This window comes from Chanodichthys erythropterus, chromosome 16 (genome assembly GCF_024489055.1).
Source record: "Chanodichthys erythropterus isolate Z2021 chromosome 16, ASM2448905v1, whole genome shotgun sequence".
Taxonomy (NCBI): Eukaryota; Metazoa; Chordata; class Actinopteri; order Cypriniformes; family Xenocyprididae; genus Chanodichthys; species Chanodichthys erythropterus.
In genome coordinates, this window is record NC_090236.1 from 36,887,029 (window position 1) to 36,900,746 (window position 13,718).

A 13,718-nucleotide genomic window follows, 5' to 3' on the forward strand; every position below is an offset into this window, starting at 1 on the left:
AACATGAAAACATTCCAGGATTATTTTCCATATAGGCTAGTGGACTTCAGTGGAGCCCAAACGGTTGAAGGTCAAAATTACAGTTTCATTGCAGCTTCAAAATGTTCTACATGATCCCAGACAAGGAATAAGGGTCTTATCTAGAGAAACCATTGCTCATTTTCTAAAAAAAAATTAAAAATGTTTTAATGTGTTTTAACAATAAATGCTCATCTTGAACTAGCTCTCTTCTTCTTCTCTATTTGAATTCCAGCAGTGTAGACACTGCTAAGTGTATTACTGCCCTCCACAGGTCAAAGTTTGAACTAAATTGTCATATACAATATGCTAGTGCAAGTATTTTTTTAGAAAATGAGTGATGGTTTCTCTAGATAAGACCCTTATTCCTTGTCTGGGATCGTGTAGAATGTTTTGAAGCTGCTCTGAAAATTTTGACCTTCAACCGTTTGGGCTCCATTGAAGTCCACTATATGGAAAATAATCCTGGAATGTTTTAATCAAAAACCTTCATTTCTTTTCGACTGAAGAAAGAAAGACATGAACATTTTGGGTGACATGGGGGTGAGTAAATTATCAGGAAATTTTTATTTGAAAGTGAACTAATCCTTTAATACTTCTCACCATTTATTCTGAGGGTATGACCAATTGTTTTCCATATATTCATTTTTTTTTAAAAGTATCCTTGAAAAGGGGCTTTGACTTGTCAAAAGTGGTGGCTTTTTCTGGACCTTGGTGATTTACTTCTCCACGATATCTTCCACCATTTTAAATGCGTGAGCGCTTAAATTAGGATGCATTCTGATTGGCTGGTAGTGTTTTATTGTTGAACAGCAGGAAAAAAATAGTTCTGAAAGTGATCCCAACAATATTGCTTCTCTATATCATTATAGCGGTGGTGTGGACAGTGCTATTCTTTTATATTCAGAATGATTTTTAGAACTATATCGTTATCTTTATAGTTTCATTCTTTGTGTGAACAGGCTTTAAGACTGTTTTTTTGAAGGTCTTGGTCTTGTCTCGGTTTCAAGATTTCAAGACCACAACTGCGAGGATATCACTAAATTGCCATGCATTGTCTGATTTATTTGTTAGATTGATGTTATTTGATGTAAAACTTACTTAAAATGCAATCAATAACTTATTTTTAATGTGATTTCTTTAGTTACTGTGGTGCCAGTTTAAAAATCAATGCAGGATAGTCTCAAAAAAGTCAAATGCCCAAAAATAATACAAATGCCCACAAAATTCAAGATATATTTGCAAAAAAGTCCTTGTATGAAATCTTGTTTTTTTATTAAAACATGATATAATTAAGCAATATCACAAGAGCAAGAGAGCTGTTTTCACGAATATGAGCATGATTGCAAACGCGATACTGATTTTAAACAAATCTTCAATAAACTAGAAGTTATTTTTAAGGCACTTAAATTTTACACAATTTTAGACAAGTTTTTGCTATTTCAGCAACGTGTTTCAATACTAAATGAATCGGTTGCTTTGAACAAATTGGTTGAATAAATGATTCTGTGGCTCACTCTTTAAAGGGTTAGTTCACCAAAAAATGAGAAGTCTGTCATTAATTACTCACCTTCATGTCGTTCCACACCCGTAAGACCTTCCTTCATCTTCGGCCAGTACTGAGTTGGTGTTCGGACGTAAACAAGAAAGCCTGCACTTTTTGACAACGGTTCAAATTGTTGAATAAAGTCGTTATTTTTGTTTTGTTTTTGCACAAGTATTCTCATCACTTCATTGAACCTCACGTCGACTATTTTAACCATGTTTTTAACAACCTTTCTAGACATTTCATCAAAAATATCTTAATTTGTGCTCTGAAGATGAAGGAAGGTCTTACGGACGTGGAACGACATGAGGGTGAGTAATTGATGACAGAATATTCATTTTTGGGTGAACTAACCCTTTAAGTGTTTTGATTTCAGTTTCATTTTTAAAACTAGATCTATAATTTTATTTGTCCATCATATTTATATATTCAAAACGTTATTTTTAAAACATTAATCTCCACATTTTTTTAATGCAGGTGTAATTGTACCAATTCAGATGCAACTTCTGTGCACCTCTGCAACACAAGATGAATTTGTTGTAAGTGATTTGATTGGTTACAGCTCAGTATTACTGATTAAATATAAAACATTTCTTAAAATTCAAGATGAATTTGGGGAGTTTTGGTCTGGTCTTGGTCTTGACTCGGTCTCAACACACTCTTGGTCTCGGTTTAGGTGGTCTTGACTAAAAAACTCACTCTGAGATTTTCTTTATTCCTTTATCATTCAAACATCAGAGCAATAACAATTCATAATCTGTTTCACATCTCACACACCACATGCCACTCTGAATCGCAGTTAATGTCATTCCACACACCACTTTTGTAAATACCTGTACAATCCTCTGCCCCCTTATGATCGTTGGGCTCATTTTTGTTCCAGTTGGTGAACGTTAAAGGTTGGCCGCTCATATCTACAAAATGCCCTTCTTTCTGTCTGTCTGTTGCACCAGCATATACGTAAGTAGACTCTAGCGCAGCTTGCATTGATGTTATAACTTTATTCTCATCTTCACTTCTTGGCAGGACAATTTTAGCCCCAGCGTCAGAGCAGATCTTCAGTGCCTTTTCAAAATTTCCCTTTAGCCCATGGGTCATGTAATATTTCTGTCCCACTTTCCTGATCATGAGAAATCCTAGGACTAAAAAGAAATTGTACTAGCATTATCTTATATATATATTTGTTTTCATGAATAAACAAAATGGTGCAAACATTGTTTATGTAGGAGTATTCTACCTTTCTCTACTGCATTGAGTCTGTCTGTTAGGTGTTGGAGATCTGATTGAAGTTGTGTAACACTTTGAACACCCATCCCTGAAAAAGAACGCCAGAGTGAAAATCAGAAGCAGAGTATGTGGAAAAAACAAATATTTCACAGATTTTATCTTGTACTTTAAGTAACTATAAACTCAATTAAGATATGGTTTAGAACATATTTGATCTTCATTCAACATCATTAATTATAATTTTACCACCTGGCAGACCAGTATTTCCTTTATCTCCTTTAGGGCCAACAGCACCAGGGGGTCCTCTTTTCCCAGGGGGTCCCTGCGCACCAACTCCTTTTAGAGAGAAAGTGTGATGAATTAATCTAATTTCTCTCATCTGATCATTTCTCTCATTTCATCTCATTGCCTTTCAGCATTACTTGAACACAATTAAAACCAACAACCAGGAAAAAGGCATGAACCTGGATCTCCTTTTTCCCCTTTCGGTCCAGGAAACCCATCTCTTCCATCTCTGCCAGGGCTGCCGTTGTGTCCAGGTGTGCCCGGGATTCCAGGATAAGCTGGACAACTACTTTCAGGAGCAGCTTGCAGCAGCACGGACTCCATTAGGAGCAGAGCAGCCCAGAGGTGATGCTTTAACAGCGCCATCTGCTGTTCACTGTGGAAATGGCAAGATTTCTGCAATCAGAAAACACGCATCCCTGAGTTCAAATAAAAATATTTTTACTGTTTATACAAATATTTCCACTCTTTCATAATTGCGTTTAATAAACATGTTAGTCCTCTCTTAATATAATGACATTTAATAACAGTGAGGTTTAGAATGATAATTTAGTTGGGCTATACTTAGTGATTTCAAACAAGTTTACTTGGTTAAAGTAAAAAGAATGTAAATACATGCAACTTTTTGTCTCGCATTTTCAATTCATTCACTCAAAAATTCATTTTCAGTCTTACCAGATCAGGCGATCAGCACTAAATGTGAACACAACTGTGGACCCCTCACCAAATTTCAGTGACGTAATACCCAGATCAGAGTTCGATGACAAAAAAGAAACATCTTTAGATTTATTTTTTACTTGTGTCAGTTTTAGAGGTGAAGTAGAGGTATTACATTGATGAATCCAAATAGCACAGGAATATTTGATATTTCTTTAAATTGTAAAACAACAAGATCCAATATTTGTGTAAATGTTAATGATTGATTTTCTTAGGAATCAGGAGTGAAGTCATGATTCCATTCAAAAGTACAAAGTATAAAGTTATGAGCCATCAGAACTACAGCATTTTTACTAGTAGGGAAGAGCGGGGTAAGTTGTCACACTCTTCATAACTCCAAAACTAGAGGCTCTATCTCAAAAATCAAATAGCCACTTTGTGTGACTTTTTCTTCCATAGTCAACTTCCTGTTCACATGTGGTAAAGATCGCTCTAATCTGAGGTTAACACAGTTTTCTTATTTTTTAGCTTAAAAAGTTAAAAAATTGCACTTTAAACTTTATGCAATACAACTTTGTTAGATATGAATGTTAAAAATTATTATTTTGCACAACATAGAGGAAACAATAACGTGTCTTTAGCTGATGTGCTATGTTGAGCTAACCTTGAGATTATCAGCACACATGTCAGTACAAATAAACACTGCGGTCAAGCCAGCCGCCACCCAGAAATGAGCGGTCAATCTAGCCGCCCCTATATTTCGCGGTCCGCGCATACACTTGGTATTACGGTAAGACTGTCTGTGAACCGATCTGAACGTGATTTCACATTCATTCATTTATTCAGTCAGTCAGTCAGACAATAAAAATAACTAAAAAAAAATATTTCACAGCTCAATTTCACCTGAAAATGATAGTAAACCTCAAAGCCTGACATTGTATGCTGGTGAAAAATTAAAAGCCAAAATTAAAGCCCTCCAACACTCATACGCTGTTTTGTCCATACATTGTGAAACTGAATACATTTCACAGAACTATTTTACCTCGTGTGGAGAGGACACCTTATCACAGTGTTAACGGCACCGTTTCAGCAGGATATTCTGATGTTGGATTCCAAAATAAGAGCCCCCCCATTTTCAGAAATTCATAAAAAATAAAATCCTAGTTTCCACAGACTAATTTCACCTCAGCTGGAGAGGACACATTCTCACAGTGTCAACTGCACCGTTTCAAGGCATTCCGATGTTGCATTCCAAAATAAGAGCCCCTCAAACCTCATGTTTCTGCGGTTTTGCTCATATTTTCAGAAATTTATAAAAAATAAAATCCTAGTTTCCACAGAATAATTTCACCTCAGGTGGAGAGGACACATTCTCACAGTGTCAACTGCACCGTTTCAAGACATTCTGATGTTGCATTCCAAAATAAGAGCCCCTCAAACCTCATGTTTCTGCGGTTTTGCTCATATTTTCAGAAATTCATAAAAAATAAAATCCTAGTTTCCACAGCCTAATTTCACCTCAGGTGGAGAGGACACATTCTCACGGTGTCAACTGCACCGTTTCAAGACATTCTGATGTTGCATTCCAAAATACGAGCCCCCCAAAACTCATGTTTCTGCTGTTTTGCTAAAATTTTCAGAAATTCATAAAAAATAAAATCCTAGTTTCCACAGACTAATTTTACCTCAGCTGGAGAGGACACATTCTCACAGTGTCAACTGCACCGTTTCAGGACATTCTGATGTGGCATTCCAAAATAAGAGCCCCTCAAACCTCATGTTTCTGCTGTTTTGCTCATATTTTCAGAAATTCATAAAAAATAAAATCCTAGTTTCCACAGAATAATTTCACCTCAGATGGACAGTTCACCTTGTCACAGTGTCAACTGCACCGTTTCAAGACATTCTGATGTTGCATTCCAAAATAAGAGCCCCTCAAATCTCATGTTTCTGCTGTTTTGCTCATATTTTCAGAAATTCATAAAAAATAAAATCCTAGTTTCCACAGACCAATTTCACCTCAGGTGTAGAGGACACATTCTCACAGTGTCAACTGCACCGTTTCAAGACATTCTGATGTTGCATTCAAAAATAAGAGCCCCCCAAATCTCATGTTTCTGCTGTTTTGCTCAAATTTTCAAAAATTCATAAAAAATAAAATCCTAGTTTCCACAGACTAATTTCACCTCAGATGGACAGTTCACCTTGTCACAGTGTCAACTGCACCGTTTCAAGACATTCTGATGTTGCATTCCAAAATAAGAGCCCCCCAAACTTCATATCTATGCGCTGTTTTGACTATACGTTCAGAAAATCATAAAAATAAAAGTCCTAGTTTCCACAAAACAAATTTACCTAAGATGGAGAATACACCTTCTCATAGTGTCACCTACATCGTTTCAGGACATTCTGATGTTGTGTCCCAAAATAAAAGCCCCCCAAACTTCATATCTATGCGCTGTTTTGTCTATACATTCAGAAAATCATAAAAATAAAAGTCCTAGTTTCCACAAACCAAATTCACCTCAGGTGGACAGTACACCTTGTCACGGTGTCAACTACACAGTTTCAGGACATTCTGATGTGGCATTCCAAAATAAGAGCCCCCCAAATCTCATGTTTCTGCAGTTTTGCTCATATTTTCAGAAATTCATAAAAAATAAAATCCTAGTTTCCAGAGACCAATTTCACCTCAGATGGACAGTTCACCTTGTCACAGTGTCAACTGCACCGTTTCAAGACATTCTGATGTTGCATTCCAAAATAAGAGCCCCCCAAACTTCATATCTATGCGCTGTTTTGACTATACGTTCAGAAAATCATAAAAATAAAAGTCCTAGTTTCCACAAAACAAATTCACCTAAGATGGAGAATACACCTTCTCATAGTGTCACCTACATCGTTTCAGGACATTCTGATGTTGTGTCCCAAAATAAAAGCCCCCCAAACTTCATATCTATGCGCTGTTTTGTCTATACATTCAGAAAATCATAAAAAGAAAAGTCCTAGTTTCCACAAACGAAATTCACCTCAGGTGGACAGTACACCTTGTCACGGTGTCACCTACATCGTTTCAGGACATTCTGATGTTGTATTCCAAAATTAGAGCCCCCCAAACTTCATACACAGTTTGGAATACAATGTCAGAATGTACTGTAACGGTGTATTTGACACTGTGATAAGGTGTACACCCCATCTGACATTAAATTGTTCTGTGGAAACTAGGACTTTTCTTTTAAATGATTTTCTGAATGTATAGACAAAGTGCGCTGTTTTGTCTATACATTCAGAAAATCATAAAAATAAAAGTCCTAGTTTCCACAAACCAAATTCACCTCAGGTGGACAGTACACCTTGTCACGGTGTCAACTACACAGTTTCAGGACATTCTGATGTGGCATTCCAAAATAAGAGCCTCCCAAAACTCATGTTTCTGCAGTTTTGCTCATATTTTCAGAAATTCATAAAAAATAAAATCCTAGTTTCCACAGACCAATTTCACCTCAGCTGGAGAGGACACCTTCTCACAGTGTCAACTGCACCGTTTCAAGACATTCTGATGTTGCATTCCAAAATAAGAGCCCCCCAAAACTCATGTTTCTGCTGTTTTGCTCATATTTTCAGAAATTCATAAAAAATAAAATCCTATAGACAAAGTGTATATATGAGATTTTGGGGGGCTCCTATTTTGGAATACAACATCAGAATGTCCTGAAACAGTGTAGCTGAAACTGTGAGAAGGTGTCCTCTCCACCTGAGGTGAAATTATTCTGTGGAAACTAGGATTTTGTTTTTTATGAATTTCTGAAAATATGAGCAAAACTGCAGAAACATGAGTTTTGAGGGGCTCTTATTTTGGAATGCAACATCAGAATGTCTTGAAACGGTGCAGTTGACACTATGAGAATGTGTCCTCTCCAGCTGAGGTGAAATTAGTCTGTGGAAACTAGGATTTTATTTTTTATGAATTTCTGAAAATATGAGCAAAACAGCAGAAACATGAGTTTTGGGGGGCTCTTATTTTGGAATGCAACATCAGAATGTCTTGAAACGGCGCAGTTGACACTGTGAGAAGGTGTCCTCTCCAGCTGAGTTGAAATTGGTCTGTGGAAACTAGGATTTAATTTTTTATGAATTTCTGAAAGTATGAAAATATGAGCAAAACAGCAGAAACATGAGTTTTGAGGGGCTCTTATTTTGGAATGCAACATCAGAATGTTTTGAAACGGTGCAGTTGACACTGTGACAAGGTGAACTGTCCATCTGAGGTGAAATTAGTCTGTGGAAACTAGGATTTTATTTTTTATGAATTTCTGAAAATATGAGCAAAACTGCAGAAACATGAGTTTTGAGGGGCTCTTATTTTGGAATGCAACATCAGAATGTTTTGAAACGGTGCAGTTGACACTGTGACAAGGTGAACTGTCCATCTGAGGTGAAATTAGTCTGTGGAAACTAGGATTTTATTTTTTATGAATTTCTGAAAATATGAGCAAAACTGCAGAAACATGAGTTTTGAGGGGCTCTTATTTTGGAATGCAACATCAGAATGTCTTGAAACGGTGCAGTTGACACTATGAGAATGTGTCCTCTCCAGCTGAGGTGAAATTAGTCTGTGGAAACTAGGATTTTATTTTTTATGAATTTCTGAAAATATGAGCAAAACAGCAGAAACATGAGTTTTGGGGGGCTCTTATTTTGGAATGCAACATCAGAATGTCTTGAAACGGCGCAGTTGACACTGTGAGAAGGTGTCCTCTCCAGCTGAGTTGAAATTGGTCTGTGGAAACTAGGATTTAATTTTTTATGAATTTCTGAAAATATGAAAATATGAGCAAAACTGCAGAAACATGAGTTTTGAGGGGCTCTTATTTTGGAATGCAACATCAGAATGTTTTGAAACGGTGCAGTTGACACTGTGACAAGGTGAACTGTCCATCTGAGGTGAAATTAGTCTGTGGAAACTAGGATTCTATTTTTTATGAATTTCTGAAAATATGAGCAAAACTGCAGAAACATGAGTTTTGAGGGGCTCTTATTTTGGAATGCAACATCAGAATGTCTTGAAACGGTGCAGTTGACACTGTGAGAATGTGTCCTCTCCAGTTGAGGTGAAATTAGTCTGTGGAAACTAGGATTTTATTTTTTATGAATTTCTGAAAATATGAGCAAAACAGCAGAAACATGAGTTTTGGGGTCTCTTATTTTGGAATGCAACATCAGAATGTCTTGAAACGGTGCAGTTGACACTGTGACAAGGTGAACTGTCCATCTGAGGTGAAATTAGTCTGTGGAAACTAGGATTTTATTTTTTATGAATTTCTGAAAATATGAGCAAAACAGCAGAAACATGAGTTTTGGGGTCTCTTATTTTGGAATGCAACATCAGAATGTCTTGAAACGGTGCAGTTGACACTGAGAGAAGGTGTCCTCTTCAGCTGAGTTGAAATTGGTCTGTGGAAACTAGGATTTTATTTTTTATGAATTTCTGAAAATATGAGCAAAACAGCAGAAACATGAGTTTTGGGGGGCTCTTATTTTGGAATGCAACATCAGAATGTCTTGAAACGGTGCAGTTGACACTGTGAGAATGTGAGAATGTGTCCTCTCCAGCTGAGGTGAAATTAGTCTGTGGAAACTAGGATTCTATTTTTTATGAATTTCTGAAAATATGAGCAAAACTGCAGAAACATGAGTTTTGAGGGGCTCTTATTTTGGAATGCAACATCAGAATGTTTTGAAACGGTGCAGTTGACACTGTGACAAGGTGAACTGTCCATCTGAGGTGAAATTAGTCTGTGGAAACTAGGATTTTATTTTTTATGAATTTCTGAAAATATGAGCAAAACTGCAGAAACATGAGTTTTGAGGGGCTCTTATTTTGGAATGCAACATCAGAATGTCTTGAAACGGTGCAGTTGACACTATGAGAATGTGTCCTCTCCAGCTGAGGTGAAATTAGTCTGTGGAAACTAGGATTTTATTTTTTATGAATTTCTGAAAATATGAGCAAAACAGCAGAAACATGAGTTTTGGGGGGCTCTTATTTTGGAATGCAACATCAGAATGTCTTGAAACGGCGCAGTTGACACTGTGAGAAGGTGTCCTCTCCAGCTGAGTTGAAATTGGTCTGTGGAAACTAGGATTTAATTTTTTATGAATTTCTGAAAATATGAAAATATGAGCAAAACTGCAGAAACATGAGTTTTGAGGGGCTCTTATTTTGGAATGCAACATCAGAATGTTTTGAAACGGTGCAGTTGACACTGTGACAAGGTGAACTGTCCATCTGAGGTGAAATTAGTCTGTGGAAACTAGGATTCTATTTTTTATGAATTTCTGAAAATATGAGCAAAACTGCAGAAACATGAGTTTTGAGGGGCTCTTATTTTGGAATGCAACATCAGAATGTCTTGAAACGGTGCAGTTGACACTGTGAGAATGTGTCCTCTCCAGTTGAGGTGAAATTAGTCTGTGGAAACTAGGATTTTATTTTTTATGAATTTCTGAAAATATGAGCAAAACAGCAGAAACATGAGTTTTGGGGTCTCTTATTTTGGAATGCAACATCAGAATGTCTTGAAACGGTGCAGTTGACACTGTGACAAGGTGAACTGTCCATCTGAGGTGAAATTAGTCTGTGGAAACTAGGATTTTATTTTTTATGAATTTCTGAAAATATGAGCAAAACAGCAGAAACATGAGTTTTGGGGTCTCTTATTTTGGAATGCAACATCAGAATGTCTTGAAACGGTGCAGTTGACACTGAGAGAAGGTGTCCTCTTCAGCTGAGTTGAAATTGGTCTGTGGAAACTAGGATTTTATTTTTTATGAATTTCTGAAAATATGAGCAAAACAGCAGAAACATGAGTTTTGGGGGGCTCTTATTTTGGAATGCAACATCAGAATGTCTTGAAACGGCGCAGTTGACACTGTGAGAAGGTGTCCTCTCCAGCTGAGTTGAAATTGGTCTGTGGAAACTAGGATTTAATTTTTTATGAATTTCTGAAAATATGAAAATATGAGCAAAACTGCAGAAACATGAGTTTTGAGGGGCTCTTATTTTGGAATGCAACATCAGAATGTTTTGAAACGGTGCAGTTGACACTGTGACAAGGTGAACTGTCCATCTGAGGTGAAATTAGTCTGTGGAAACTAGGATTCTATTTTTTATGAATTTCTGAAAATATGAGCAAAACTGCAGAAACATGAGTTTTGAGGGGCTCTTATTTTGGAATGCAACATCAGAATGTCTTGAAACGGTGCAGTTGACACTGTGAGAATGTGTCCTCTCCAGTTGAGGTGAAATTAGTCTGTGGAAACTAGGATTTTATTTTTTATGAATTTCTGAAAATATGAGCAAAACAGCAGAAACATGAGTTTTGGGGTCTCTTATTTTGGAATGCAACATCAGAATGTCTTGAAACGGTGCAGTTGACACTGTGACAAGGTGAACTGTCCATCTGAGGTGAAATTAGTCTGTGGAAACTAGGATTTTATTTTTTATGAATTTCTGAAAATATGAGCAAAACAGCAGAAACATGAGTTTTGGGGTCTCTTATTTTGGAATGCAACATCAGAATGTCTTGAAACGGTGCAGTTGACACTGAGAGAAGGTGTCCTCTTCAGCTGAGTTGAAATTGGTCTGTGGAAACTAGGATTTTATTTTTTATGAATTTCTGAAAATATGAGCAAAACAGCAGAAACATGAGTTTTGGGGGGCTCTTATTTTGGAATGCAACATCAGAATGTCTTGAAACGGTGCAGTTGACACTGTGAGAATGTGAGAATGTGTCCTCTCCAGCTGAGGTGAAATTAGTCTGTGGAAACTAGGATTCTATTTTTTATGAATTTCTGAAAATATGAGCAAAACTGCAGAAACATGAGTTTTGAGGGGCTCTTATTTTGGAATGCAACATCAGAATGTCTTGAAACGGTGCAGTTGACACTGTGAGAATGTGTCCTCTCCAGCTGAGGTGAAATTAGTCTGTGGAAACTAGGATTTTATTTTTTATGAATTTCTGAAAATATGAGCAAAACAGCAGAAACATGAGTTTTGGGGTCTCTTATTTTGGAATGCAACATCAGAATGTCTTGAAACGGTGCAGTTGACACTGTGACAAGGTGAACTGTCCATCTGAGGTGAAATTAGTCTGTGGAAACTAGGATTTTATTTTTTATGAATTTCTGAAAATATGAGCAAAACAGCAGAAACATGAGTTTTGGGGTCTCTTATTTTGGAATGCAACATCAGAATGTCTTGAAACGGTGCAGTTGACACTGAGAGAAGGTGTCCTCTTCAGCTGAGTTGAAATTGGTCTGTGGAAACTAGGATTTTATTTTTTATGAATTTCTGAAAATATGAGCAAAACAGCAGAAACATGAGTTTTGGGGTCTCTTATTTTGGAATGCAACATCAGAATGTCTTGAAACGGTGCAGTTGACACTGTGAGAATGTGAGAATGTGTCCTCTCCAGCTGAGGTGAAATTAGTCTGTGGAAACTAGGATTCTATTTTTTATGAATTTCTGAAAATATGAGCAAAACTGCAGAAACATGAGTTTTGAGGGGCTCTTATTTTGGAATGCAACATCAGAATGTCTTGAAACGGTGCAGTTGACACTGTGAGAATGTGTCCTCTCCAGCTGAGGTGAAATTAGTCTGTGGAAACTAGGATTTTATTTTTTATGAATTTCTGAAAATATGAGCAAAACAGCAGAAACATGAGTTTTGGGGTCTCTTATTTTGGAATGCAACATCAGAATGTCTTGAAACGGTGCAGTTGACACTGTGACAATGTGAACTGTCCATCTGAGGTGAAATTAGTCTGTGGAAACTAGGATTTTATTTTTTATGAATTTCTGAAAATATGAGCAAAACAGCAGAAACATGAGTTTTGGGGTCTCTTATTTTGGAATGCAACATCAGAATGTCTTGAAACGGTGCAGTTGACACTGAGAGAAGGTGTCCTCTTCAGCTGAGTTGAAATTGGTCTGTGAAAACTAGGTTTTTTTTTTTTATGAATTTCTGAAAATATGAGCAAAACAGCAGAAACATGAGTTTTGGGGGGCTCTTATTTTGGAATGCAACATCAGAATGTCTTGAAACGGTGCAGTTGACACTGTGAGAATGTGAGAATGTGTCCTCTCCAGCTGATGTGAAATTAGTCTGTGGAAACTAGGATTTTATTTTTTATGAATTTCTGAAAATATGAGCAAAACAGCAGAAACATGAGTTTTGGGGGGCTCTTATTTTGGAATGCAACATCAGAATGTCTTGAAACGGTGCAGTTGACACTGTGAGAATGTGTCCTCTCCAGCTGAGGTGAAATTAGTCTGTGGAGACTAGGATTTTATTTTTTATGAATTTCTGAAAATATGAGCAAAACAATTTTTTTTTTAGTTATTTTTATTGACTGACTGACTGACTGAATAAATGAATGAATGTGAAATCACGTTCAGATCGGTTCACAGACAGTCTTACCGTAATACCAAGTGTATGCGCGGACCGCGAAATATAGGGGCGGCTAGATTGACCGCTCATTTCTGGGTGGCGGCTGGCTTGACCGCAGTAAATAAACACAGAGAACATGCTCAAAAAAGAGGTTCAACATGATAAGTCAGTTATGTTCAGAGATTAAACATGTTAAGTTAAGCGAATTATCTGCAGTATTACATTCAGTTATCATGGATCTATGTGCAAGAGTTTAAAGTTAAAAGTAAAGTGGTCTTGCCACTTCATGTGTTTTTGATTGAAATGTGTATTGTTTGGATTGAAATAATTGTTTTCCAAATTCTCTAGGCATGATTGTTTATATTTCCAGTTCTGGTTTGAATTTAAAAATTAAAATAATAACAATCAAGAAGTTGTGTTCTTATTTTTAAATAATCTAGTGTGACAACTTGCCCGCCAATGGGGCAAATTGTCACAAGTGCACATTCTCTATTCGATAGTTTACAACTCCGTAATGAGATAAGATATGAAAA

The 13,718-nt window shown here is 36.7% G+C and overlaps 1 protein-coding gene across 3 annotated transcripts; it reads right to left on the reverse strand.

The window, feature by feature from the left end:
- Positions 1–584: 584 nt before the first annotated feature.
- On the reverse strand, positions 585–4,912 carry LOC137002809 (mannose-binding protein-like). 3 transcript variants are annotated; one of them, XM_067362712.1, is made up of 5 exons: positions 3,752–3,884; positions 3,256–3,452; positions 3,041–3,127; positions 2,802–2,879; positions 585–2,706 (listed from the first exon to the last, which is right to left on the reverse strand). In XM_067362712.1, the coding sequence occupies exons 2-5, from the start codon at positions 3,440–3,442 to the stop codon at positions 2,327–2,329; spliced, it is 732 nt and encodes a 243-aa protein (XP_067218813.1). In that variant the 5' UTR covers positions 3,443–3,452; positions 3,752–3,884; the 3' UTR covers positions 585–2,326. The 3 variants fall into 3 exon arrangements, with proteins under 3 accessions (XP_067218813.1, XP_067218812.1, XP_067218811.1); XM_067362711.1 differs by lacking the exon at positions 3,752–3,884 and adding an exon at positions 4,776–4,912 and having other exon boundaries at positions 586–2,706; positions 3,256–3,472; XM_067362710.1 differs by having other exon boundaries at positions 587–2,706; positions 3,256–3,472; positions 3,752–3,871.
- Between the last annotated feature and the right edge of the window lie 8,806 nt (positions 4,913–13,718).

What these genes read in the sequence shown, in the direction of transcription:
- LOC137002809 (XM_067362712.1), bottom strand. Translation starts at nt 3,442, where the DNA reads ATGGCGCTGTTAAAGCATCACCTCTGGGCTGCTCTGCTCCTAATGGAG. An exon ending in AGGAAATACTGGTCTGCCAG is followed by an intron (nt 2,880 to 3,040) that starts GTGGTAAAATTA and finishes GTTCTTTTTCAG; the next exon opens with GGATGGGTGTTCAAAGTGTT. An exon ending in ACTCAATGCAGTAGAGAAAG is followed by an intron (nt 2,707 to 2,801) that starts GTAGAATACTCC and finishes ATTTCTTTTTAG; the next exon opens with TCCTAGGATTTCTCATGATC.